The sequence below is a fragment of the Delphinapterus leucas genome, chromosome 1, assembly GCF_059928025.1.
Source record: "Delphinapterus leucas isolate spDelLeu-1000000601 "Yukka" chromosome 1, BTC_Dleu_Yukka2, whole genome shotgun sequence".
Taxonomy (NCBI): Eukaryota; Metazoa; Chordata; class Mammalia; order Artiodactyla; family Monodontidae; genus Delphinapterus; species Delphinapterus leucas.
In genome coordinates, this window is record NC_143129.1 from 86,620,656 (window position 1) to 86,648,208 (window position 27,553).

At 37.8% G+C, this 27,553-nt stretch overlaps 1 protein-coding gene across 1 annotated transcript in view; it reads left to right on the plus strand.

The window, feature by feature from the left end:
• SPAG17 (sperm associated antigen 17) overlaps nucleotides 1–27,553 on the plus strand; it is a 220,331-nt gene that overhangs the window by 162,777 nt on the left and 30,001 nt on the right. Inside the window, exons 32-40 of the mRNA XM_022583945.3 lie at nucleotides 8,733–8,921; nucleotides 10,796–10,941; nucleotides 11,046–11,176; nucleotides 12,955–13,082; nucleotides 21,404–21,586; nucleotides 22,550–22,663; nucleotides 23,201–23,246; nucleotides 25,404–25,503; nucleotides 25,723–25,770. Of these exons, the coding sequence (XP_022439653.3) occupies nucleotides 8,733–8,921; nucleotides 10,796–10,941; nucleotides 11,046–11,176; nucleotides 12,955–13,082; nucleotides 21,404–21,586; nucleotides 22,550–22,663; nucleotides 23,201–23,246; nucleotides 25,404–25,503; nucleotides 25,723–25,770 (1,085 nt within the window). The remainder of the gene's footprint in view (nucleotides 1–8,732; nucleotides 8,922–10,795; nucleotides 10,942–11,045; nucleotides 11,177–12,954; nucleotides 13,083–21,403; nucleotides 21,587–22,549; nucleotides 22,664–23,200; nucleotides 23,247–25,403; nucleotides 25,504–25,722; nucleotides 25,771–27,553) is intronic.

Consider the following 27,553-nt stretch of genomic DNA (forward strand, 5'->3'; position numbering starts at 1 on the left):
GACTTTAAAATACAGACTATTACAAGAGACAAAGAAGGACACTACATAATGATCAAGGGATCGATCCAAGAAGAAGATATAACAATTGTAAATATTTATACACCCAAACATACGAGCACTTCAGTACATGATGCAAATGCTAACAGCCATAAAAGGGGAATTCGACAGTAGCATAATCATAGTAGGAGACTTTAACACCCCACTTTCTCCAATGGACAGATCAACCAAAGTGAAAATAAATAAGGAAACACAAGCATTAAATGACACTTTAACCAAGATGGACTTAATTGATATTTATAGGACATTGTATCCAAAAACAGCAGAATACACTTTCTTCTCAAGAGCTCATGGACCATTCTCCAGGATAGATCATATCTTGGGTCACAAGTCAAGCCTTGGTAAATTTAGGAAAATTGAATTCGTATCAAGTATCTTTTCCGACAACAACGCTATGAGACTAGATAACAGTTACAGGAAAAAAAACTGTAAAAAAATACAAACACATGGAGGCTACACAAAATAATCAGGAGATCACTGAAGAAATCAAAGACAAAATCAAGATTACCTAGAAACAAAGGACAATGAAAACATGACAACCCAAAACCTGTGGGATGCAGCAAAAGCTGTTCTAAGAGGGAAGTTTATAGCAATACAATCCTACTGCAAGAAACAGGAAAAATCTCAAATGAACAACATAATCTTACACCTAAAGCAATTAGAGAAAGAAGAACAGAAAAACCCCAAAGTTAGCAGAAGAAAATAAGTCATAAAGATCAGATCAGAAATAAATGAAAAAGAAATGAAGGAAACGATAGCAAAGATCAATAAAACTAAAAGCTGGTTCTTTGAATAGATAAAGAAATTGATAAACCATTAGCCAGACTCATCAAGAAAAAAAGAGAGAAGACTCAAATCAGCAGAATTAGAAATGAAAAAGAAGTAACAACTGACACTGCAGAAATACAAAGGATCACGAGAGATTACTACAAGCAACTATATGCCAATAAAATGGACAACCTGGAAGAAATGGACAAATTTTTAGAAAAGCACAGCCTTCTGAGACTGAATCTGGAAGAAATAGAAAATATATACAGAACAATCACAAGTGCTGAAATTGAAACTGTGATTTGTGGCACATATATACAATGGAATATTACTCAGCCATAAAAAGAAACGAAATTGAGTTATTTGTAGTAAGGTGGATGGACTTAGAGTCTGTCATACAGAGTGAAGTAAGTCAGAAAGACAAAAACAAATACCGTATGCTAACACATATATATGGAATCTAAAAAATGTAATAATAAAAATAATGGTCATGAAGAACCTAGAGGCCAGACGGGAATAAAGACACAGACCTACTAGAGAATGGACTTGAGGATATGGGGAGGGGGAAGGGTAAGCTGTGACAAAGTGAGAGAGTGGCATGGACATATATACACTACCAAACGTAAAATAGATAGCTAGTAGGAAGCAACCGCATAGCACAGGGAGATCAGCTCGGTGCTTTGTGACCACCTAGAGGGGTGGTATAGGGAGGATGGGAGGGAGGGAGATGCAAGAGGGAAGAAATATGGGGACATATGTATATGTATAACTGATTCACTTTGTTATAAAGCACAAGCTAATACACCATTGTAAAGCAATTATATTCCAATAAAGATGTTTTTTAAAAAAGAAAATATTCCAACAAACAAAAGCCCAGGACCAGATGGCTTCACAGGCGAATGCTATCAAATATTTTGAGAAGAGCTAACACCTATCCTTCTCAAACTCTTCCAAAATATAGCAGAGGGAGGAACACTCCCAAATTCATTATACGAGGCCACCATCACCCTGATACCAAAACCAGACAGAGATGTCACAATTAAAGAAAACTACAGCCAATATCACTGGTGAACATAGATGCAAAAATCCTGAACAAAATACTAGCAAAGAAAATCCAACAGCACATTAAAAGGATCATACACATGATCAAGTGGGGTTTATCCCAGGAATGCAAGGGTTCTTCAATATATGCAAATCAATCAATGTGATAAACCATATTAACAAATTGAAGGAGAAAACCCATATGACCATCTCAATAGATGCAGGAAAAGCTTTCGACAAAATCCAAGATCCACTTATGATAAAAACTCTCCAGAAACTAGGCATTGAGGGAACTTACCTCAACATAATAAAGGCCATACATGACAAACCCACAGCCAACATTGTTCTCAATGTTGAAAAATTGAAACGTTTTCCATTAAGATCAGAAACAAGACAAGGTTGCCTACTCTCACCACTGTTATTCAACATAGTTCTGGAAGTTTTAGCCACAGCAATCAGAGAAGAAAAAGAAATAAAAAGAATCCAAATTGGAAATGAAGAAGTAAAATTGTCACTGTTTGGAGATGACATGATACTATACATAAAGCATCCTAAAGGTGCTACCAGAAAACTACTAGAGCTAATCAATGAATTCGGTAAAGTAGCAGGATACAAAATTAATGCACAGAAACCTCTTGCATTCCTATATACTAATGATGAAAAATCTGAAAGAGAAATTAAGGTAACACTCCTATTTACCATTGCAACAAAAAGAATAAAATACCTAGGAATAAACCTACTTGAGACAAAAGACCTGTATGCAGAAAACTATAAGACACTGATGAAAGAAATTAAAGATGATACAAACAGATGGAGAGATATACCATGTTCTTGGATTGGAAGAATCAACATTGTGAAAATGACTATACTACCCAAAGCAATCTACCGAGTCAATGTAATCCCTATCAAACTATCAATTGCATTTTTCACAGAACTAGAACAAAAAATTTGACAATCTGTATGGAAACACAAAAGACCTCGAATAGCCAAAGCAATCTTGAGAAAGAAATACGGAGCTGGAGGAATCAAGCTTCCTGACTTCAGACTATACTACAAAGCTACAGTAGCCAAGACAGTATGGTACTAGCACTAAAACAGAAATATAAATCAATGGACAGGATAGAAAGCCCGGAGATAAACCCATTCACATATGGTCACCTTATCTTTGATAAAAGAGGCATGAATATACAATGGAGAAAAGACAGCCTCTTCAATAAGTGGTGCTGGGAAAACTGGACAGCTACATGTAAAAGAATGAAATTGGAAGGCTCCCTAACACCATACACAAAAATAAACTCAAAATGGATTAAAAACCTAAATGTGGGCTTCCCTGGTGGCGCAGTGGTTGAGAGTCCTCCTGCTGATGCAGGGGACACAGGTTCGTGCCCCGGTCCAGGAAGATCTCACATGCCGCCGAGTGGCTGGGCCCGTGAGCCATGGCCACTGAGCCTCCGCGTCCGGAGCCTGTGCTCTGCAATGGGAGAGCCCACAACAGTGAGAGGCCCGCATACCAAAAAAAAAAAAACCTAAATATAAGGCCAGACACTATAAAACTCTTAGAGGAAAACATAGGCAGAACACTCTGTAACATAAATCACAGCAAGATCCTTTTTGACCCACCTCCTTGTGTAATGGAAATAAAATAAAAAATAAACAAATGGGACCTAATGAAGCTTAAAAGCTTTGCACAGCAAAGGAAACCATAAACGAGATGAAAAGACAACCCTCAGAATGGGAGAAAATATTTGCAAATGAAGCAACTGACAAAGGATTAATCTCCAAAATATTCAAGCAGCTCATACAGCTCAATATCAAATAAACTAACAACCCAATCCAAAAGTGGGTGGAAGACCTAAATAGACATTTCTCCAAAGAAGATATACAGATTGCCAACAAACATATGAAAGGATGCTCAACATCACTAATCATTAGAGAAATGCAAATCAAAACCACAATGAGGTATCACCTCACACCGGTCAGAATGGCCATTATCAAAATATCTACAAAGAATAAATGCTGCAGAGGGTGTGGAGAAAAGGGAACCCTCTTGCACTGTTGGTGGGAATGTAAATTGATACAGCTACTATGGAGAACAGCATGTAGGTTCCTTTAAAAACTAAAAATAGAACTCCCATATGACCCAGCCTTCCCACTACAGGGCATATACCCTGAGAAAACCATAATTCAAAAAGAGTCATGTACCACAATGTTCATTGCAGCTCTATTTACAATAGCCAGGACTTGGAAGCAAGCTAAGTGTCCATTGACAGATGAATGGATGAAGAAGATGTGGCGTATATATTACAATGGACTATTATTCAGTCATAAAAAGAAATGAAATTGAGTTATTTGTAGTGAAATGGATGGACCTAGAGTCTTTCATACAGAGTGAAGTAAGTCAGAAGGAGAAAACAAATACCATATGCTAACACATATACATGGAATCTAAAAAAAAAAAGAATGGTTCTGATGAACCTAGTGGCAGGACAGGAATATAGACACAGACGTAGAGAATGGACTTGAGTGGACGGGGTGGGGGAAGGGTAAGCTGGGACGAAGTGATAGAATGGTATTGACATATATACATTACCAAATGTAAAATAGCTAGTGGAAAGCAGCCACATAGCACAGGGAGATCAGCTCAGTGTTTTGTGGCCACCTAGAGGGGTGGGATAGGGAGGGTGGGAGGGAGATGCAAGAGGGAGAGGATATGGGGATATATGTATACGTATAGCTGATTCACTTTGTTATACAGCAGCAACTAACACAACAATGTAAAGCCATCATACCATAATCAAGATGTTAAAAAAAAAAAGAAAAAGAAAACAAATAGAAATTTGGAAGATTCAAATCTGACCTAATCAGTAATGACATTAAATATAAATGGATTAAACAACCCAATCAAAATGCAGATATTGGAAGAATGGATTACAAAGCATGATGCAACTGTATGCTGTCAACAAGAGATACACTTTATGGTGAAAGACACAAATAGGTTGAAAGTAGAAGGATAAAAAATATATACCTGCAATAAGTAATTGAAAGGGAACTTGAGTGGCTATACAAATATCAGACAAAATAGACTTTACAACAAAATATTACAAGAAACAAAGGGGGTATGTTATAATAATAAACAGATTACTCCATCAAGAAGACGGCAACTACAAACATATTATACACTAACAACAGAGCCCAAAACACATGCGTATTTCCAGAGTTGTGCACTATACAAATTAACATGTCCAGTTAAATAGTAAAAATTGGCATATTTAAAAGGAGAAATAGACAATTCAACAATATTTGGAGACATTAGTACCTCACTTGGAGTAATGGATAAAAGAATAGATAAGATCAAGAGAATAATAAGACTTAATCAGCAGAATAAACCATGCAGACCTCCTAGACATGTATAGAACACTCCACTCAGTAATAGAATACATTATGCTCAAGTGTAAATGGAACATTGTCCAGGAAAGACCATGTGTTACACCACAAAACAAGTCTCAATAGATTAAAAAGGATTGAAATCATACAAAATATGTTCTCCTACCACAACAGAATGAAATAACACATAATGGAATCAATAACAAAAGGAAGTTTGGGAAATGCACAAATATGTGAAAAATAACACAAAGAATAAATCACAGGGAAATTTAAAAATACTTTGAAATGACTAAAAATGACTAAAAATAAAATTAACATACCAAAACTTAATTGAAGCAGCAAAAGCTATATATATATAGTTTTAAATGTCTATATATATATACACATATATATATCTTTAAATCTCTCTCTCTCTCTCTATTATATATATATATGTAGCTTTAAATGTCAAAATGCCCATATTAAAAATGAAGATCTTGAATCAATAACCTAACTTTCCACCCTAAGAAACTAGAAAAAAGAAGGCAAACTAAACCCAAAGCAAGCATATGGAAGTAAATAGTAAAGATTAGAGTAGAAATAAATGAAAAAATAGAGAAAAATCAGCAAAACCAGAAGTTGGTTCTCTGATAAATGTTTAGCTGGACTTACAGGGAGAGATAGACAGACACAGAAGGAGAAAGAAGGGGTGGGGAGAGAGAAGACTCAAATTACTAAAATTAGAAATGAAAGAGAAGACATTACTACCAACCTTACAGAAATATAAAAGATTATAAAGAAATACTGTGAACAATTATACATCAACAAATTAGATATAGATAAAATAGATTTCTGGAAAGGCACAAACTGCCTAACGTAACTCGAGAAAAAATAAAATATCAGAATAGACCTAAAACAAGTAAAGAGATTGAATTAATAATTTTAAAAATTGCAGACAGCAAAGCCCAGGTCCAGATGGCTTCACTGGTAAATTATACCAAACATCTATGGAAGAATTAACACTGAACAGTCTTTCACAAACTCTTCCAAAATATTGAAGAGACAGACAGTAATAAGCGTTAGTGGGGATGTGAAGAAATGTAAAACCCTCATTAATTGCTAATGAGAATGTATAATGGTGCAGTCACTTTGGAAAACAGTTTGGCAGTTCCGCCAAAAATGAAAAATAGAGTTCTCATACAACCCAGCAGTTCTACTCCTGGGTAGATATCCAAGGGAAATTAAACATATATCCACACAAAACTTATACACAGATGTTGATTGCAGCATTTTTAATAATAACAAGACTGTGAAAACAACTCCAACGTCCATCAACTCATGAATAAACAAAATTTGATATATCCATACAATGGAATATTATTCATCCATAAAACAGAATGAAGTTTTTTTAGATTTTATTGATTTTAATTCAATTTTTATTTTATATTTTAACTTTAATTTTCTATTGGAGTATAGTTGATTTAAAATATTGTGTTAGTTTCAGGTGTACAGCAAGGTGAATACATATACATATATTCTTTCTTTCTCAGATTCTTTTCCCATATAGGTTATTACAGAATATTGAGTAGAGTTCCCTGTGCTATACAGTGGGTCCTTGTTTATTATGTTTTATATATATATTAGTGTGTATATATTAATCCCAAACTTCTAATTTATCCCTCCTCCAACCTTTCCCCTTTGATAACTGTAAGTTTGTTTTCAAAGTCTGTGAGTCTGTTTCTGTTTTGTTAGTAAGTTCATTTGTATCCTTTTTTTAGATTCCACATATAAATGATATTTGTCTTTCTCTGTCTGACTTACTTTACTTAGTATAACAATCTCCAAGTCCATGCATGTTGCTGCAAATGGCATTATTTCATTCTTTTTATGGCTGAGTAATATTCCATTGTGTATATGTACCACATCTTCTTTATCCATTCCTCAGTTGGTAGACAATTAGGTTGTTTCCATGTCTTGGCTGTTGTAAATAGTGCTGCAGTGAATATTGGGGTGCATGTATCTTTTTGAAGTATAGTTTTCTCCAGATATATGCCCAGGAATGGGATTGCTGGATCATATGGTAACTCTATTTTTAGCTTTTTAAGGAACCTCTATACTGTTCTCCATAGTGGTTGTACCAATTTACATTCCCACCAACAGTGTAGGAGGGTCCCCTTTTCTCCACACCATCTCCAGCATTTATTGTTTGTAGACTTTTGGCGATGGCCATTCTGACCTGTGTGAAATGATACCTCATTGTAGTTTTGATCTGTCTGCCACAAGCCAACCACTTCCAATGGCCCTCGCTGCACAGGCTGGGACACCTCTCCCCCCTCTGCCCCCACCATGGAAAGTCAAGTTTGAAGAGGGGGGAAGAGAGAAACACGGACGTGAAGAGGAAGATCCATCTGGAGCTGAGGAACTGAACCCTGGCAGCTGTTTGAGAACTTGTCCTGGACAATTGCAAATCAAATGATGGGAAAATTGAGGGCTTAATGGCTGAATTTGTGAACTTAGAGTTCCTCAGTTTAATAAATGTAGGCTTGATTTCAGTTTCAAATCTCCCCAAACTACCTAAATTGAAAAAGCTTGAGCTCAGTGACAGAATCTATGGAGGTCTGGATATGTTAGCAGAAAAACTTCCAAATCTCACACATCTAAACTCAGGTGAAAATAAACAGAATCAAGTATTGATACACGCTACAACATAGATGAATCTTGAAAACATTATGCTAAGTAAAAGAAGCCAGACAGAAGAGGCCACATGTCACGTGCTTCCATTTATATGAAATGTCTGAAATAGTCAAATCCATAGAGACAGCAGATCAATGGTTGTCAATGGCAGGAGTGATGCAGAGTGACTGCTAATGGCATCAGGGTTTCTTTGGGGGGTGATGAAAATGTTATGGAGTTAGTGATAATGTTTGCACAAGTTTTTGAATATACAAAATCCACTGCATATACACTTTAAAATAGTGAATTTATGAGATGTGAATTACATCTCAAAAAAAGAGTCTATCTGAACCAGAAGTCATTACACAAAAGCTATTACTTAAGGACTGTGTCAGCCACCATAGGAATAACGATAAATAAAAGCTTCTAAAAGCATTTGTCCCATAGCTTTTACCCTCTTGGAGATGCTTCTTGCCGAAAAACATAAAAGGATTCTAGTTGTTTTGAATAGTGCCAAGTGTGTTTACTTAAGTTAAAATATGTTTTTAATATTTTATATTAAACATCTGAAATAAGGTACAAAGCAATTACTTGGAAGAAATATTAAAGTGAGTAGATAAAATGTGAGACACAGGAGCAATTATATCCTAATCAGTTTGACTCCTTATTAAGTAGTCCTTCCCAAAACTTAAGTCTTCTCTTGTTTTCTTCCTGGAAACACAGTTTGTGTCTGGGTTCTATGAATAATTTTTTTCCTTAAATGATTTTATAAATCCCTCAAATCAAACAAGAAATTTTTAATAATGTCTCTCTTCCTGTTACCCTTCCAGGTGTTACCTCCAAACACAGGCTGTCTTCATATTGATAGGGACTGTTCAGCTATATATTGCCATGAATCAAGCAGTGATATATACCATCCTTTTCAAAAACGTGAGCAGCTGAGAGCTAGCAGGTACATCATGAAGCACACATCAGAGGTTATCTGTGAGGTCATGGATCCCGAAGGAAACACCTTTCAGGTAAAGTGCATCATTATTATGGAGAGAGAGGCTATGGCTTTGCTTTTGAGATATTTCACACAAGAGAGCTCCCCGGCTGGGCTTCCCTGGTGGCGCAGTGGTTGAGAGTCCACCTGTTGACACGGGGGACATGGGTTCGTGCCCCGGTCCGGGAAGATCCCACATGCCGTGGAGCGGCTGGCGCCTGTGAGCCATGGCCGCTGAGCCTGCGCGTCTGGAGCCTGTGCTCCGCAGCGGGAGAGGCCACAACAGTGAGAGGCCCGCGTACCGAAAAAAAAAAAAAAAAGAGAGCTCCCCTATAGCATTTTATCTTAGCTGCCTTGGGATTAGTTATCCACTAACTGCCAATACACTTTGGACAGCAGCAATGAATGTCAGTACCTTCAATTCTCAAGTGTACTTCATTAGGAGATAGCAAGTCCAACAATGAGGATGGTTGAAATGCTAAAGCCAAATAAGTAATTAGAACAAAAGGGAAAAAAGTTACTAACCATCTAAAAATAATGCCAACAAAGAAGAGTGATATAAATGCTCTGTATCTGGGTTCAAGTGAGAGAAAATACATGGGGCACCAGGCAAGTCTGCTTAAGTAGGCAGAGAATCCAAAGTGAGAGCTATCAGTTAGTGTGAGGGTTCCAGCAGGGCTGAGGATGGGGTGTTGGGAAGCCTGGAGAGATGCTTAGCTATTCAGTGGTAGAGCTCCATCTTCTGTTTCTCTGTCCTTCCTCTTATCTCTAAGCCAGGCATTGGCAAACCATGGCCACTTGTTTGTATGGGCCCATGAGCTAAAAATGCAGAGTGACTGCATTTTACATTTTTAAATGGTTGGGGGAAATCAAAAGGAGAAGAATGTTTCATGACACATAAAAATTAAAAGAAATTCAAATTTCAGTGTCACTATAAAGTTTTACTGCAACATAGCCACGCTCATTTGTTTACATATTATCTCTGGCTGCTTTTGCACATAATGGCAGAGTTGAGTAGTTACAACAGAAACTCTACAGCCAACAAACCCTAAAATATTTATTGTCTGGCCCTTGACAAAAAGGTGTTTGCCAGCCCCTTCTCTAGGCACTTTTCTTTTCACTCCTCACCCAGCGGTGGAATTTCATGTGTTGTCCGGCGGGTGGTGAAGTTACTTTTTAGATTTGGAACCATACCACAGAGTCCCCAACTTTGAGATGCAGACAAGCCCTGATCCAACTTAGTTTTTCTGTGCTAAGTCAGTGAAACTTCACAGCATGAGTTCAGGCTGCTAAGAGATTTCAGTGTGCAAGAAATTGAAATTGAAACCTAAAGCCCAAACCCTCTGAGTTGAAACATGCAAGCCAAACATTATTCTAGACATTGATGCTCTTCTTGGGCGCTCCCTTCAGTGGCCTTTCAGCCTGACCACACCATAGCTAGACAGTAATAATGGCTAGAACAATTCTTCTCATAGTGAGACTCAATCTATCTCCCTGTATATCCATGAGTCCTATTTCTGTGCTTAGAATCCATACTGTCACTCTTAATATTTCAAGACAACCGTCACATAAATAGCCTTCCCTCCATGTTTAAATTCCCAGTTCCCTGAACTTATCCTCAGAAGATAAGTGAGTCCCCTGCCATCCTAGACACCTTCCTCTGAATGTATTCAGGTTTGTCTTCCTGTTTGTTTTCACAGTCTAGGTGTGGTTTGTGAGTGGAGATGTGCTACTAGGTTTTCACTTTTATTAATGCAATCTATATTTAGTGCACAATTCCTTACAAAGAAATATCCCTGATTTTCTGAGTAACCAAAAGATCACCTGCTTTCTCAAATGGGATCAAAAGAAATGTAAGTTTATGGCATTTTTCTTTTCTTTTAGTTGCTTATATACTATGTCCCTTAGGTCATGGCTGATGGTAGTGCATCAACTGTCCTACCTGAAAACAATTTGGAAGATGATTTAAATGCAACAGCTGAAGGCTATGACACATTATCATCCACCCACCTTCGTAAGAGTCATCTGCAAATCTATGGTGAGCACATCCCCAGGTAATATGATAAAAATAACATCATGACTTTTATTTTCAATTCCAAGTTCAAGGAGCATTTTAGCTGAATATGTCAAGGGATTCGATTTTTATTTCTTCAAATAGATTTTTTATTATCTATGCTGATGGATCAGGAGTGGAACTCCTTCGGGACAGTGACATAGAAGAATACCTCTCCTTGGCATACGGAGACTCAACTACCGTAGTTCTTCAAGAGCCAGTACAGGAACAGCCAGGTAGAGAATCCAGACTGGAACTCGTTGAGTCCCTTTACCAGCTCTCATCCTCCTTATCCAATCTACCCCCGTGTCGTCTCTACTTTTTTCCCTTTGCTCGCTTTTCAACTCTACTTTTCACCTGGCCATGTCAACCTATTTATAGTGATTTATGTTTGTACCACGCTTAATCTAAGCATCAACCTATATAAATTGTGTATGATCCCCCTCCTACCTATAAGCAGATTTGTATCTGCATTTATATCTGTTAGGTATGTTTAGTTATGTACCTAGGTTCCTATTTATGTGTTTGTTTCATCTTGGTAGGGAAAAACAAAAGTGAGTTATCTTTCATAAGTTCATTTTTTAGCATTTTGAATGTGTTGCCTTGGTGAATTTAGTACAACTAGAGGAGAAAGTACATTTCACGTGTCAGTTAGAAAATCAACCTGAAATATAGGATAAGTTACATATTATATTCATTGGGCATTTACATGTTTTCATCAATTTGAAAGAAATTAGTGTGTGATTAAAGGTTAGAGACATATATTGCACTAAGTAAGAGCCACTGTATATGTAACGTGTATTTAAACACAGGAAAAAAAAAACTTTCATGTTATCTGTGTACCAAAGCAATGTGCTCTATCTAGGTTTATGTGTGTGTTTCCTTTTTATCTTTTCTCTGGTTGGTGGGATATATTTTGTGCTCATTTATGAATATGCCTGCATCTATGTACAATTGTATCTTTGAATGTATCAATGTACATTGTGTGATGTTATAAATTTGCTCTTTCTGTGTGAATATGGGGAGTGGGGAGCTCTGACTGGTTGTGCAGTCTGTGTGTGGAACTGTAAGAGAATAGGAATTCATCTCAAATTGCTTTGTTAGTTGTTTAACTAGCATCTACGTGAAAAACCACCATGTGCCAAACACTGGCTGGGTGTTAGGAATACAACGGTGAGCTAAGACCGCAATGGACCCTGCTTTCACAGAGCTTAGACTTTAATGAGAGAGATAGGCATTAAATGTATAGTCACACAAATAAATGTATCATTATAAATTGGGAAAAGATCTATGAAGTAAAGGAATATGATTCTATGAGAACATCTAACAGAGGAGCCTGACATAGTCTAGAAGGCTTCCCTGAAAACACTGGAGCCAAGAGCTACTGGGTAAGTAGGCATTAATTAAAATAGGAGGAGGAGCTTTCTTGGAAGACAATACAAAGCAGGAAGCTTAAAGCTTTGGAGAATAGGGGAAAAAAGGCTAAAGTAGGCAAAGTACAGAAGGGTAAATAGCGCAAGTTGAGTCAGGGGTGAGGCCTCTGTTTTATCCCATAAGCAATGGGAAGTCAAAGAAGATTTTACATCATGGGCTAGCATAATCAGTCACCCTGACTGCGGAGGGGGGTTCATTCAGAGTAGATGTGGGCAGAAAAGTTAGTTGTCATTGTAGTCCAAAACAGGATGGCTCTGAGGGGAATAGTCTAAGCTAGGGTCACTGGAGGGGGAAGAGATAGATGAACTCAAGAAATGTTTAGTGGTAGAACTGACAGGGCTTGGATGTGGTTTCCGAAGGACAGTGAAGTGTCCATTAATACTTTCAGGTGATCTAAATCCAGCTGTTTTAGGTGTTACCATGACTGCGTCTCTCCTTTCTTGTTAGACTGTAAGGTCCTTAAGCATAGTCATTGTGTCTGGCTTCTCAAAAGTGTTTGTTCGATTTGGTGAATACCTATTGAATTTCTCAGAATATTTCTGAAAGAGAAATGATCCTCTGATACCTCTCTGTGAACCAGGTGCCCTGAGCATCACTGTCCTTCGCCCTTTCCATGAAGCTTCACCATGGCTAATGAAGAAAGAGTTAGATACAATTGTTCCTCCTAATCTCCAGTCAAGGACATGGGAGACATTTCCCTCGGTTGAGGTACAAATTTTTCTGCTATAAAGTAACTATATTTGCATATCCATCTATCTATGGACCAGAGTTCAGCTCTTCTCCTGTATATTCACATATTTTCCTTCTTTTGTAAATTGTTAATGGGCTCAGGGAGTTTTATATTTGTAGGTTTTAGAGAAATATACCTGACTAGTTCATCTCAGTTTTATTTCTTTTAGCCTACATCGCAGGCTTGAACGTCTTCCTATAATATGAAAATATTCAGTTTGAGTAACCCATTACTGATACTTTGCAATACAGAAACCTTCCCTCTCCCAATATTTATTTGTTAGTTTTAACACACAATCTTGGGTCTTTCCCTTTCCCTTTAGTCTCAATTTATTAATGCACAAACTGAGTATGTAAGAATAATGTGAAATATTAAATACAGGGACCTGCAACTGCAATTTTAAAAAGTAAGCATTGTGATTGTGGCAGCTTAGAGAAAGGCCCACCTAAGGTTTTTTTAAAGAGTGAAAGAAAACATCTTGAGCAAGAATCATAAAGTCCTGCATCTTGCCAGATTTGCCATTTCATTTTTTTTACATATTTATTGGAGTATAATTGCTTTACAATGGTGTGTTAGTTTCTGCTTTATAACAAAGTAAATCAGCTATACATATACATACATCCCCATATCCCCTCCCTCTTGAGCCTCCCTCTTGAGCCTCCCTCCCACCCTCCCTATCCCACCCCTCTAGGTGGTCACAAAGCACAGAGCTGATCTCCTTATGGTATGCAGCTGTTTCCCACTAGCTATCTATTTTACATTTGGTAGTGTATATATGTCCATGCCACTCTCACTTCGTCCCAGCTTACCCTTCCCCCACCCCGACCTGTGTCCTCAAGTCCATTCTCTAGGTCTGCGTCTTTATTCCTGTCCTGCCACTAGGTTCATCAGAACCATTTTTCTTTTTTTAGATTCCATATATATGTGTTAGCATACGGTATTTGTTTTTCTCTTTCTGACTTACTTCACTCTGTATGACAGACTCTAAGTCCATCCATCTTGCTACAAATAACTCAATTTCATTTCTTTTTATTACTGAATAATAGTCTATTGTATATATATACCACATCTTCTCTATCCATTCATCTGTCAGTGGACATTTAGGTTGCTTCCAAGTCCTGGCTATTGTAAATAGAGCTGCAATGAACATTGTGGTACATGACTCTTTTTGAATTATGGTTTTCTCAGGGTATATGCCCAGTAGTGGGATTGCTCAGTCGTATGGGAGTTCTATTTTTAGTTTTTTAAGGAACCTACATGCTGTTCTCCATAGTAGCTGTATCAATTTACATTCCCACCAACAGTGCAAGAGGGTTCCCTTTTCTCCACACCCTCTGCAGCATTTTTTCTTTGTAGGTATTTTGATAATGGCCATTCTGACCGGTGTGACATGATACCTCATTGTGGTTTTGATTTGCATTTCTCTAATGATTAGTGATGTTGAGCATCCTTTCATATGTTTGTTGGCAATCTGTGTATCTTCTTTGGAGAAATGTCTATTTAGGTCTTCCGCCCACTTTTGGACAAGGTTGTTAGTTTATTTGATATCGAGCTGCATGAGCTGCTTGTATATTTTGAAGATTAATCCTTTGTCAGTTGCTTCGTTTGCAAATATTTTCTCCCACTCTGAGAGTTGTCTTTTCATCTTTTTTATGGTTTCCTTTGCTGTGCAAAAGTTTTTAAGTTCTTTAGGCCACATTTGTTTATTTTTATTTCCATTACTCAAGGAGGCGGATCAAAAAGGATCTTGCTGTGATTTATGTCATAAAGCATTCTGCCTATGTTTTCCTCTAAGAGTTTTATAGTGTCTGGCCTTACATTTAGGTCTTTAATCCATTTTGAGTTTATTTTTGTGTATGGTGTTAGGGAGTTTTCTAATTTCATTCTTTTACATGTAGCTGTCCCGTTTTCCCAGCATCACTTATTGAAGAGAATGTCTTTACTCCATTGTATATTCTTGCCTCCTTTTTCATAGATTAGTTGACCATATGTGCATGGGTTTATCTCTAGGCTTTCTATCCTGTTCCATTGATCTATATTTCTGTTTTTGTGCCAGTACCATACTGTCTTGGTTACTGTAGTTTGTAGTATAGTCTGAATTCAGGAAGCCTGAGTTCTCCAGCTCTGTTTTTCTTTCTCAAGATTGCTTTGGCTATTCAGGGTCTTTTGTGTTTCCATACAAATTGTAAAATTTTTTGTTCTGGTTCTGTGAAAAATACCATTGGTAGTTTGATAGGGATTGCACTGAATCTGTAGATTGCTTTGGGTAGTATAGTCATTTTCACAGTGTTGATTCTTCCAATCCAAGAACATAGCATGTCTCCCCATCTGTTTGTATCCTCTTTGATTTCTTTCATCGGTGTCTTATGGTTTTCTGCATACAGGTCTTTTGTCTCCTTAGGTAGGTTTATTCCTAGGTATTTTATCCATTTTGTTGCAATGGTAAATGGAAGTGTTTCCATAATTTCTGTTTCAGATTTTTTTTTTGCTAGTGTATAGGAATGTAAGAGATTTCTGTGCATTAATTTGTATCCTGCTACTTTACCAAATTCATCGATTAACACTAGTAGTTTTCTGTTACCATCTTTAGAATTCTCTATGTATAGTATCATGTCATCTGCAAATAGTGACAATTTTACTTCTTTTCTGATTTGGATTCCTTTTATTTCTTTTTCCTCTCTGATTGCTGTGGCTAAAACTTCCAAAACTATGTTGAATAACAGTGATAAAAATGGGCACCAATGTCTTGTTCCTGATATTAGAGGAAATGGTTTCAGTTTTTCACCATTGAGAATGATGTTGGCTGTGGGTTTGTCAAATATGGCCTTTATTATGTTTAGGTAAGGTCCCACTACACCTACTTTCTGGAGGGTTTTTATCACAAATGAGTGTTGAATTTTGTTGAAAGCCTTTTCTGCATCTATTGAGACTATCAGGTGGTTTTTATCCTTCAATTTGTTAATATGCTTGCTGTATCACATTGATTGATTTGCATATATTGAGGAATCCTTGCATTCCTGGGATAAACCCCACCTGATCATCATGTATGATCCTTTTAATGTACTGCTGGATTCTGTTGCCTAGTATTTTGTTGAGGATTTTTGCATCTATGTTCATCAGTGATATTCACCTGTAGTTTTCTTTTTCTGTGACATCTTTGTCTGGTTTTGGTATCAGGGTGATGGTGGCCTCATAGAATGAGTTTGGGAGTGTTCCTCCCTCTGCTATATTTTGGAAGAGTTTGAGAAGGATAGGCGTTAGCTCTTCTCTAACTGTTTGATAAAATTCATCTGTGAAGCCATCTGATCTTGGGCTTTTGTTTTTTGGAAGATTTTTAATCACAGTTTCAATTTCAGTGCTGTGATTGGTCTGTTCATATTTTCTGTTTCTTCCGGGATCAGTCTTGGAAAGTTGTACTTTTCTCAGTATTTGTCCATTTCTTCCAGATTGTCCATTTTACTGGCATATAGTTGCTTGTTGTAGTCTCTCATGATACTTTGTATTTCTGTAGTGTCAGTTGTTACTTCTTCTTTTACATTTCTAATTCTATTGATTTGAGTCTTCTCCCTTTTTTGCTTGATGAATCTGGCTAATGGTTTATCAATTTTGTTTATCTTTTCAAAGAACCAGCTTTTAGTTTTATTGATCTTTGCTATTGTTTCCTTCATTTCTTTTCCATTTATTTCTGATCTTATCTTTATGATTTCTTTCCTTCTGCTAACTTTGAGGTTTTCTGTTCTTCCTTCTCTAATTGATTTAAGTGTACGGTCAGGTTGTTTATTTGAGATTTTTCTTGTTTCTTGAGGTAGGATTGTATTGCTGTAAACTTCCCTCTTAGAACAGCTTTTGCTGCATCCCATAGGTTTGGGGTCATCGTGTTTTCATTGTCATTTGTTTCTAGGCATAGTTTGATATCCTCTTTGATTTTTTCAGTGATCTCTTGGTTGTTTAGTAACATATTGTTTAGCCTCCATGTGTTTGTACTCTTTACAGTTTTTTCCTGTAATTGATATCTAGTCTCATAGCGTTGTGGTCAGAAAAGATACTTGATATGATTTCAATTTTCTTAAATTTACTGGGGCTTAATTTGTGACCCAAGATATGATCTATCCTGGAGAATGGTCCATGTGCACTTGAGAAGAAAGTGTATTCTGTTCGTGTTGGATGGATGTCCTATAAATATCAATTAAGTCCATCTGGTCTAATGTGTCATTTAAAGCTTGTGTTTCCTTATGTATTTTCATTTTGGATGATCTGTCCATTGGTGAAAGTGGGGTGTTAAAGTCCCCTACTATGATTGTGTCACTGTCGATTTCCCCTATTATGGCTGTTAGCATTTGCCTTATGTATTGAGGTGCTCCTATGTTGGGTGCATAAATATTTATAATTGTCATATCTTCTTGGATTGATCCCTTGATCATTATGTAGTGTCCTTTGTCTCTTGTTAACAGTCTTTATTTTAAAGTCTATTTTGTCTGATATGAGAATTGCTACTTCACCTTTCTTTTGATTTCCATTTTCATGGAATATCTTTTTCCAACCCCTCACTTTCAGTCTGTATGTTTCCTCAGGTCTGAAGGGGTCTCTTGTAGGCAGCATATATATGGGCCTTATTTTTGTATCCATTCAGCCAGTCTGTGTCTTTTGGTTAGAGCATTTAATCCATCTGCATTTAAGGTAATTATCAATATGTATGTTCCCATTACCATTTTCTTAATTGTTTGGGGTTTGTTTTTGTAGGTCTTTTCCTTCTCTTGTTTTTCCTGCCTAGAGAAGTTTCTTTAGCATTTGTTGTAAATCTGGTTTGGTGGTGCTGAATTCTCTTAGCTTTTGCTTGTCTGTAAAGGTTTTAATTTCTCCATCGAATCTGAGTGAGACCCTTGCTGGGGAGAGTAATCTTGGTTGTAGGTTTTTCCCTTTCATCACTTTAAATATGTCCTGCCACTCCCTTCTGGCTTGCAGAGTTTTTGCTGAAAGGTCAGGTGTTAACCTTATGGGGATTCCCTTGTATGTTATTTGTTGTTTTTCCCTTGCTGCTTTTAATATTTTTTCTTTATATTTAATTTTTGATGGTTTGATTATATGTGTCTTGGCATGTTTATCCTTGGATTTATCCAGTATGGGAGTCTCTGCGCTTCCTGCACTTGATTGACTGTTTCCTTTCCCATATGAGGGAAGTTTTCAACTATAATCTCTTCAAATATTTTCTCAGTCCTTTTCTTTTTCTCTTCTTCTCGTACCCCTACAATTCGAATGTTGGTGCGTTTAATGTTGTCTCAGAGGTCTCTGATTCTGTCCTCAGTTCTTTTCATTCATTTTTTCTTTATTCTGCTCTATGGCAGTTACTTCCACTATTCTATCTTCCAGGTCACTTATCCATTCTTCTGCCTCAGTTATTCTGCAATTGCTTCCTTCTAGAGTATTTTCAATTTCATTTATTGTGTTGTTCATCATTGTTTGCTCTTTAGTTCCTCTAGGTCCTTGTTAAACATTTCTTGTATTTTCTCCTTTGTATTTCTGAGATTTTGGATCATTTTTACTATCATTACTCTGAATTCTTTTTCCAGTAGACTGCCTATTTCCTCTTCATTTGTTTGTTCTGGTGGGTTTTTAGCTTGCTCCTTTTCTGCTGCATAGTTCTCTGTCTTCTCATTTTGTTTAACTTACTGTGTTTGGGGCCTCCTTTTCTCAGGCTGCAGGTTCCTAGTTCCCTTATTTCTGGTGTCTGCCCCTAGTGGGTGAGGTTGGTTCAGTGGGTTATGTAGGCTTCCTGGTGTGGGGGACCGTTGCCTGTGTTCTGGTGGTTGGGGCTGGAGCTTGCCCCTCTGGTGGACATTGCTCCATCCGGTGGTGTGTTTTGGAGTGTCTGTGAACTTAGTATGACTTTAAGCAGCCTCTCTGCTAATGGATGGGATTGTGTTCCTGTCTTGTTAGTTGTTTGTCATGGGGCGTTCAGCACTGGAGCTTGCTGGCTGCTGGGTGCAGCTGGGTCTTGGTGTTGAGATGGAGATCTTTGGGAGAGCTCTCACCAATTAATATTACATGGGATCGGGAGGTCTCTGGTGGTCTAACATCCTGGACTCGGCTCTCCCACCTCAGAGGCTCAGGCCCGACACCCAGCTGGAGCACAAAGACCCTGACAGCCACATGGCATGGAAGAAAAGGAAGAGAGAAAAAAAAAAAAGAGCAAACAGAATGCCAAAGGAAATGGTAACAACCAAACTAAGCAGACAAAATCACACAAAGAAACATACACAAACACACTTGCAAAAAGAAAAATAAATACGAACAGACAGAACCCCAAGACAAATGGTAAAAGCAAAACTAAACAGACAAAATCACACAAAGAAACACTCACACACACTCACAAAAAGAGAAACAAAAAAGTAAGAGATCAACTAAACCAATAAACAAACCCACAAATGAAAACAAACACTAAAAACTAAACTAAGATAAACATAAAACCAAAAACAAATCAAACACAGAAAGCAAACCCAAGTCCACAGTTTCCCCCAAAGTCCACCACCTCAATTTTGGGAGGACTCGTTGTCTATTCAGGTATTCCACAATTGCAGGGTTTACCAAGTTGATTACAGGGATTTAGTCTGCTGCTCCTGAGGCTGCACAGAGAGCTTTCCCTTCCTCTTCGTTGTTCGCACGGCTCCTGGGGTTCAGCTTTGGTTTTGGCCCCACCCCTGCGGTTGGCCGCCCTTGGTTATCTGTTCCCTGGCGGTTAAAGCAGCAGCTGATTAGGGCTCTCTTGCTCACTCAGGCCGGGGAGAGCGAAGGGTACGGTAGTCACAATTGAGATGCCGGGAGTGCTTGCGGCAACAGAGGCTGGCGTGACATTGCAACAGCCTGAGGCATGCTGTGTGTTCTCCCGGGTTCGTTGGCCCTGGTGTGTTGCACAGGCTCCCAGCAGGGTGTGAGTAGTGACCTGGGCTTGCCCACAGGACCCTATATTTCAGTTTGGTGCCTATAAGCAACATGATGAATGAAGATGACCTGAATTCTAGTCTTGGCTCTATCAATTATTAATGTGGGATTTGGGAAAAGTCACACTGCATGTCTTAACTCCTTATCTGAAAAATGAAAAGACCACCCCAAATGGTTTACTAAAACTATCTCCAAGTTGAAAATACTGCACTGTGAGAAATAATATACCACACCTGAGATTAATGAAGGAAGTTCATTCTCTTCCTCCATAGCTCCTATAGCTATGACCTTCTATGCCCAGTGGAGTGGCCACCCAGGCAAGCCTCTGAGTACCTATCACTGACGAGGCATTTGGCACTGAAGAACAATTTATTTTATTTTATTTTATTTTTTTCATAAATGCTGGAGAGTGAGTGGAGAAAAGGGAACCCAACCCTCCTGCCCTGTTGGTGAGAATGTAAATTGATACAGCCACTCTGGAGAGCAGTATGGAGGTTCCTTAAAAAACTAAAAAAAGAACTACCATATGACCCAGCAATCCCACTACTGGGCATATACCCTGAGAAAACCATAATTCAAAAAGATACATGTACCACAGTGTTCATTGCAGCACTATTTTCAATAGCCAGGACATGGAAGCAACCTAAATGTCCATCAACAGATGAATGGATAAAGAGATGTGGCACATATATACAATGGAATATTACTCAGCTGTAAAAAGGAATGAAATTGAAGAGCAATTTAAAATGAAACACATCAAAGCACACCACTCCTGAAAATCAATTACAAGGAGAACATAGAGATGTTAACCTACTCAAGGCACATGTTTCTGCCCAAGAGATCCCGGGAAGATTCTAGTGGCATGCTTAATCTAGAATGAGCTCAAAGACCTCCCAGATCTATGGGATGATTTCTCTCTCAAAGGATCTCTCCAGGTCAAAATGAACATGGAACCAAAAAGTTAAAAGATTGTTAATTCCAAGTGTCTTAGGCTCCCTGTGGATTTTAAGGAATAGTTGCATGCATTTGGCATAACCGAGGCTGCTGCTGCCTCACCATGGCAACAGCATGGCTTAGCATTCCCCTAAATGCTATCCAGTGGGACATCAGGCAACAGGATTTTTAAATATCCTTATTCTTGGTAACATATTTAAAGAGGAAAACTTGCCCAGTTCTGTTCCCAATTTCCCTTATATTTGCAAACCTTTTAGAGAGCAGGGATACATTTTTTCACTGTGGTATTCCCTAACGAGTGGTTCCTAGCATAGAGTGTCTACATAATAAGTACTCGGTGGAAAAAACAATTCTAACGGTAAAATATTCTCATTTGTTTGGTGGTTGTTTTGCTTTGTTTCGTTAATAGAAAAAAACTCCAGGACCTCCATTTGGCACTCAGATTTGGAAGGGCCTCGACGTTGGGTCCAAACAGTTAGTGAGCGCCCCAGCCCCTATACGGAAGAGCCCCAGTGTGCTACAGATACGCCAGTTCATCCAGCACGAGGTCATAAAGAATGAGGTGAAATTGAAACTGCAGATTTCCCTGAAGGTAATGGAATTCTGGTAACCTGACCCAAAAGAACCAGGAACAGAGCAATCATTCTTCTTGGTTTCCTGAGGAACCTGAAATTATGTAATTCTGCCAATATTTATCTAATGCAACACATAAATGTCAATCTTCTAGAGGGTAGGAGGTGGAAAAGGCAGAAAATGCTTAATGGTTCCCATAAGGTATAGGAAGTATTGAGGCCCCAAAGACATTGAGAAGATAAGTAGCTTTTATATGTGATTGCAATATCGTCCTCCTCCTCTCTCAGTATATGGAAAACTGATCTAGTAACCTCTGGAAAAAGGTAGAACTGCATATTAACTTGATACTTGTCAGAGGAAGAAAAGGATTGTTGGTTTTGGGAAATAGTCTAAGAATTTGTACATATATAGTTAACTGTATAAGCATATCTATAACATCTCACTGTCAAGTGTGTCAGCTCTCTCAGAACAGGTATCATATGTGTTTTGTTTATGGTTATATACCCAATACCTGGCATACAGCAGGGGACCGTTATTTGTGAAAGCAGATCAAATATTTATGCAAAAGGTAAAGTATATTTCTCTTGGAAGCAAAGGCATGAACTGAGTAACTTACATTCATAGATCTCATCATAAAGGCTATACCTGGAAAGGACTCTAGAAATCATCTAACCCAACTCTGTCCATTTTATTGATGAGGACACTGGAGCACTGAATGAGAAGCTGGGCCTCTCTGAGGTCCTCAGACAATTCTAATGTCCTGTGGCTCTTAAAGCTTTGCTTTTGGACTTTTCAGGTCTTTGTTTATTAACGTATTAAGGAAAAGCCTTTCCAGATTGCTTGACCAGTAATTAGTTGTTGAGCCTTGTGAACTTACATATTCTTAACCTTTTTGTAATATTTCAAGCTGATGTTGACTATTCTGTGTCTCTCTCTACCATATTTCTGCATTTTATTGATCTCTTTTATTCTACTGATTTAGGATTATATAAACCATATTCTAAAGAAAGAAGATGAGCTACAGGAAATGAGAGTTAAAGATTCCAGAACTGAGGAGGAGAAAGCCAAGGCTGCAGATCTCCTCAAGCTAGTTATGGTGAGAAAGAAATGTTTTTTACTCTAGTGGTTTTACTATTGTTTCAATATTAAATGCTTTGAGACAAAATATTGTAAATAATAGCTGTTTCTGCCACTTCTATGAAGCATTTTCTCCCTCCTTATAATTTCTTATTTCTGTGGAACTCTGATCCCTTATATATATCGAATTTTCCAAAAGATTTTTAGGCTCTTCCTTAAATCATAAATAATTCTGAAGGCTCTTAAATAAAAGTTTTTATTGTCTTCAGAGAAACTGACATTCATTGAAATGTCTTATGAATTAATGAATGAACTAGGAAGAAGGAAGAAAAATCAACTTCTACACTTAAAATGATTTCCATTTTTAGAAATTTGCTAAGTGAAAGAAATGACTAAAACAAATCATGTCACTTTTTGTTTTGGCATTAAAAAACTAATTCATTTTATAGTAAGTTCCATAAAAGATCAATTTGATCACATAAAGAATCCTTCTAAACAAAGTAAATTTTGTATGTAATATAATCATCATCATTAAGGAACTCTATCTTCATTTCAGTCTTTCCCTAAAATGGAGAAAACTACAGAAAGTCATATTGCTGAAGGTAATTACATTTAATATTTTTCTGCAAAATAGTTACAGATTGCAAAGGAACAATCTTAAATACACCTCTCAGTTATTCTCTCATCTGATAGCAAAGTACCATGTACATATTTCTGTTGTCATATTGGCCATGTTGTATTGTAATGATTTATTTATATATTTTTTTCCTGCCTAAATTGTGAGATCCTTCAAACCATGACTGCCTCTAATTTACCTTTAACTATCACATGTTGAGTGATAAAAGTTGACATTTGGCTTTTAAGTTAGCCTCAACTTGCATTTAGAACATAGCAAACATACAGGAAGGAAACAACCAACCAACACTTTACTCCCAATACACACACACACACACACACACACACACACACAGAACTTTGGAGCAACTCCACAGGTATCACCAAAACCTTGCACTGTTTTGCACTATATGTGGCCCAAGCAGTCTACTCTTGGAAAGCTTATTTATTTGGGGAAATATACAGCCCCAACCAACTTGGTTATATGGTTTCATCGTTCACAGAAGACAAGCAGTGGGGAATTTTTTGTGGTTTGGGGTTTTCTTTTCTATTTTGGTCATATGACAAAAGTCAGAAACTGGCAGCCACGGGCTCCATTCAGCCCACAGATGTGTTTTGTGTGTCCCCCACAGTGTTGTCTTGCACAGTTGCTTTTGCTGTTTCTGTATCTGAATTTTCCTTATCTTGAAATGTCCCATTACCACACAGTGACGTGTAGCTGAAGATGATTATCAGCTGCCCCTTTAGAACTGCCATGAACAAAAGAATCCATCACAGCCACAGTGTCTCCTGTCCTTACACTCTGTTGTCACTCTTTTACCTGGGTGGCCTCTTATGTTACGGTTGCCAGATTTAGCAAATAAAAATACAGAAGGCCAAGTTACATATGAATTTCAGACAAACAAATTTTTTTGTTATAAGGATGTCCCAAAATAACATGGAGCATACTTATACTAAAGATTTTTTGTTGTTCCTCTGAAATTCAAATTTAACTAGATGCCCTATACTTTATCTGGTGACCCTACATTGTAGCATTTGAATTTTTAACCTCTGGTGTGAGGGAACAATCACTGTAAGGCAAATGCACAGGCTGCCCAATAGTGAAGGACAAATCAAACGTATTTTTCAAACAGACAAACAGATGCAGGAATCAAACAGAGTCTTGCATGTTTGCAGCTGCCGCTGACACATTAATAGTGGTGATCCTAAGTCAATGCTCCCCAAAGTACTTCCTAAAACACTAGTCTATGGGACAGCTCCAGAAAAAAAAGTGAGTTCTATGCTAACATAAGTTTGCATAATGCTGCATATTGCCTTATTTTCTTAGACAGCCACAAGGTACATGAACTAATTAAGGGTCCAGTAAAGCTCTACAGTAATGAAACATATTTAACCTTGTAAAAATCAGTGTTTCCCAAACTCATATAACCATGGAACACGGAACCTTCTTTCTTTTTTAATCTCCTGTTAACATCCCACCAAGACCATGTTCTCTGGAATAACCTCTGAGAACCACTGCCCGAATTATCAAATAACTGTTGTATTATATTTATATTCTTAGGTTTAGATCTTTAGATATTGTTTTAGAAAAACAATTTCAATAAAGTGTTTAATTTTTTTTTTTTTTTTTTTGCGGTACGTGGGCCTCTCACTGTTGTGGCCTCTCCCATTGCAGAGCACAGGCTCCGGACACGCAGGTTCAGTGGCCATGGCTCACGGGTCCAGCCACTCTGCGGCATGTGGGATCTTCCCAGACCGGGGCACGAACCCGTGTTCCCTGCATCGGCAGGCGGACTCTCAACCACTGCGCCACCAGGGAAGCCCAAGTGTTTAATTTTTTTGAGTTTTGGTGCTTCAGATGTGAAGAAATTCAGTTAGGTAGAACACTGACGCCCCCAGTGATGTGGGACAAATGAGGTGTCACATTTTACATTTTGACTATAAGATGTGTGTTCTCTAAAAGGGTATTTCATAGAGATACCTGGTTTCCTGTTATATTATAGCTTGGTCATGGAAATTCTAGTAATCACTTGATAGACTCAATATAGGCTCTTAGAAAACATCTCAAATGAGTAATTGGGTACTGATTGTGTGTTGGGCTGTCAAGAAGTGAGGATAAAAGTTAAATGCATCTGTTTTTAAAGTTGCAGCCCACCTAACCGATTTATTCAAGCAGTCTTTGGCTAATACTACAGAATGTCCACCAGAAACCGTTGAGACAGATTTCTCTGAAAAGAAATGGAGGTAAGCTGATCCAATAATGTGTTCCAATCAGTATTAAGGAAATGATGAGGAAATGGAGAGGTGCGGGTGTCATACAGTGGGTGACTACATCAAGGAATTTGCCTTTCATCTTCCATGCTGTTAACAATTTATCATACAAGGGTGGGTTTTCTTTTATTATCTGTAAGCTGAGAACATTGCCCTTTTTCATCATATTTTTTTTCCTTTCCTTTTACACAGGCACACAGAAACAACAAAGCGCTGGAAAGAAAAGTTAGCTCAAAAGAGGTAATTCTACCCTGAACTATACATAAAATAAGCATGTGAAAGACCCAGTTTGGTGGAGTCATAGAATTTTAGAATGGGGGGGTTGCAAAGTCCTACCATCCAGGCTCCCCGATGTTCTTTAAATTCTGCTACATTTCTGCCCAGCAGTCATTCATCTTTTGGGCAGTGACCTTATTATCTTTTGAGGAAGCCCATTTGACCATTAGGTAGATCCTCTCTCTCTCATAAGCAAGGAAACTCTCAGGTCTTCTCTGTGCTTTGGTAATTCTAATATACTAATAAATATTCTAGAACTTAATGCAGAGCATAGTTGTAAACATGCAAGGATTCTTATAATGCACACGAGGAATGTGCTCTAAGCATTGTGCTCTGGTTTCCTTTCAATCCTAGCTGAGGATTCCAACCCCAGCCCTCTTGCCCTAAAGAAAGGAAGCCAGATATATTTATTGAGTGTATAGTAGTACATATGGTACCACTGTACACATTTGCATGGCTCCTCTCCAGAATGACTCCCAGGATGAATATGCTTCTTAATAAAAACGTCTGGGCTACCTTGTGGAATGTGTTGGAGAAGTAGTGAGATAAGACCTTAGGTCTCATGGGCCACCCCTCTATACAAGGTCAAACTAGAAGTACATACTGTCCTGTAGAATATCCCTGAAAGGATATCCAAGAGCCTGGTGACAGTGAGTGCCTGTGGAGAAGGAGACTGAGAGGTTAGGGGATAGTGCAAGATGGTCTTCCTTTTCACTATGTACTCTTTTCTACTTTTTGAATTATGTACATTTGCATGTGTTATCCATTCACATTTAAAAAAATTTTTGAAACATTAACAATTTCGAATTTTACCCCATAGGTAGGAATGGCAAGCCAACAAAAGTTTTTGAAGAAGAAAGTGAAACACATAATTAGATATATGTCCTAGAAAGAGAAGGGCTGGCAACGTGGAAAATGGACAGGGGAGGAGGGTTAAGGAAGGAGAAAGTTTCAAGGAAATAGAAGGTAGTCAACAAATGTCAGATGCCATGGAAGAATCAGAAAGGAGAATGAAGAGAGGAATTTGTGCTTATCGGTTGGAAGGTTTATTGATTTCTTTTGTGAGAACAGTTTTAAGAGAGTGATAGGCAGTAGCCAGACTGCCATAGATTGACGAATGAATCCAGTGAGGCAGTAGAGAGATTTTAATGAGAAATTCAAGCTGTTTAAATAAGACGATTTTCATTCAGCCAGTATTTCCAGAGAGGCCATCTAGTATAAGAGAAAGAGCACTGTCCTTAGAGGCAGCAGACCTAGAATCAGCTCCAATTTGATTATTTGCAGACTCTATGATTCCAGCTGGTTGTTGTACTTCAGTAAAATTTACTTCAGGAATTCAGTTTGCTTATCTATAAAATGAGGATGATAAGACCATCTAGTATCTAAGATCTCTGTCAGTTCACGAACAGCTGACTTGCATAAGCACTTCTCAAGATCATGGGCTTTGGTGCAGGCAACCTGGATTTTAATTCAGACTTGACTTCTTACTAGTTACTTCTCTATGCCTTGAATTTTTGACGAATAAAATGGGGATAATAATAGTATCTCATAGAGTTATTGTAAGATTAAATGCAAAGTACTTTGCAAAGTTTTCCTGGCATGCAATAAGCACTTAAAAATGAAAATTTTTTCAGATAGGGTTAGGTTTGGCTGCATTTAACGGACAACCCCCAAATCAGTGTTTTACAAGAAAGAAGTTTGTTTTTCCTAATGTAAAAGTAGTCGGAAGTGGGCAGTCCATGGCAGG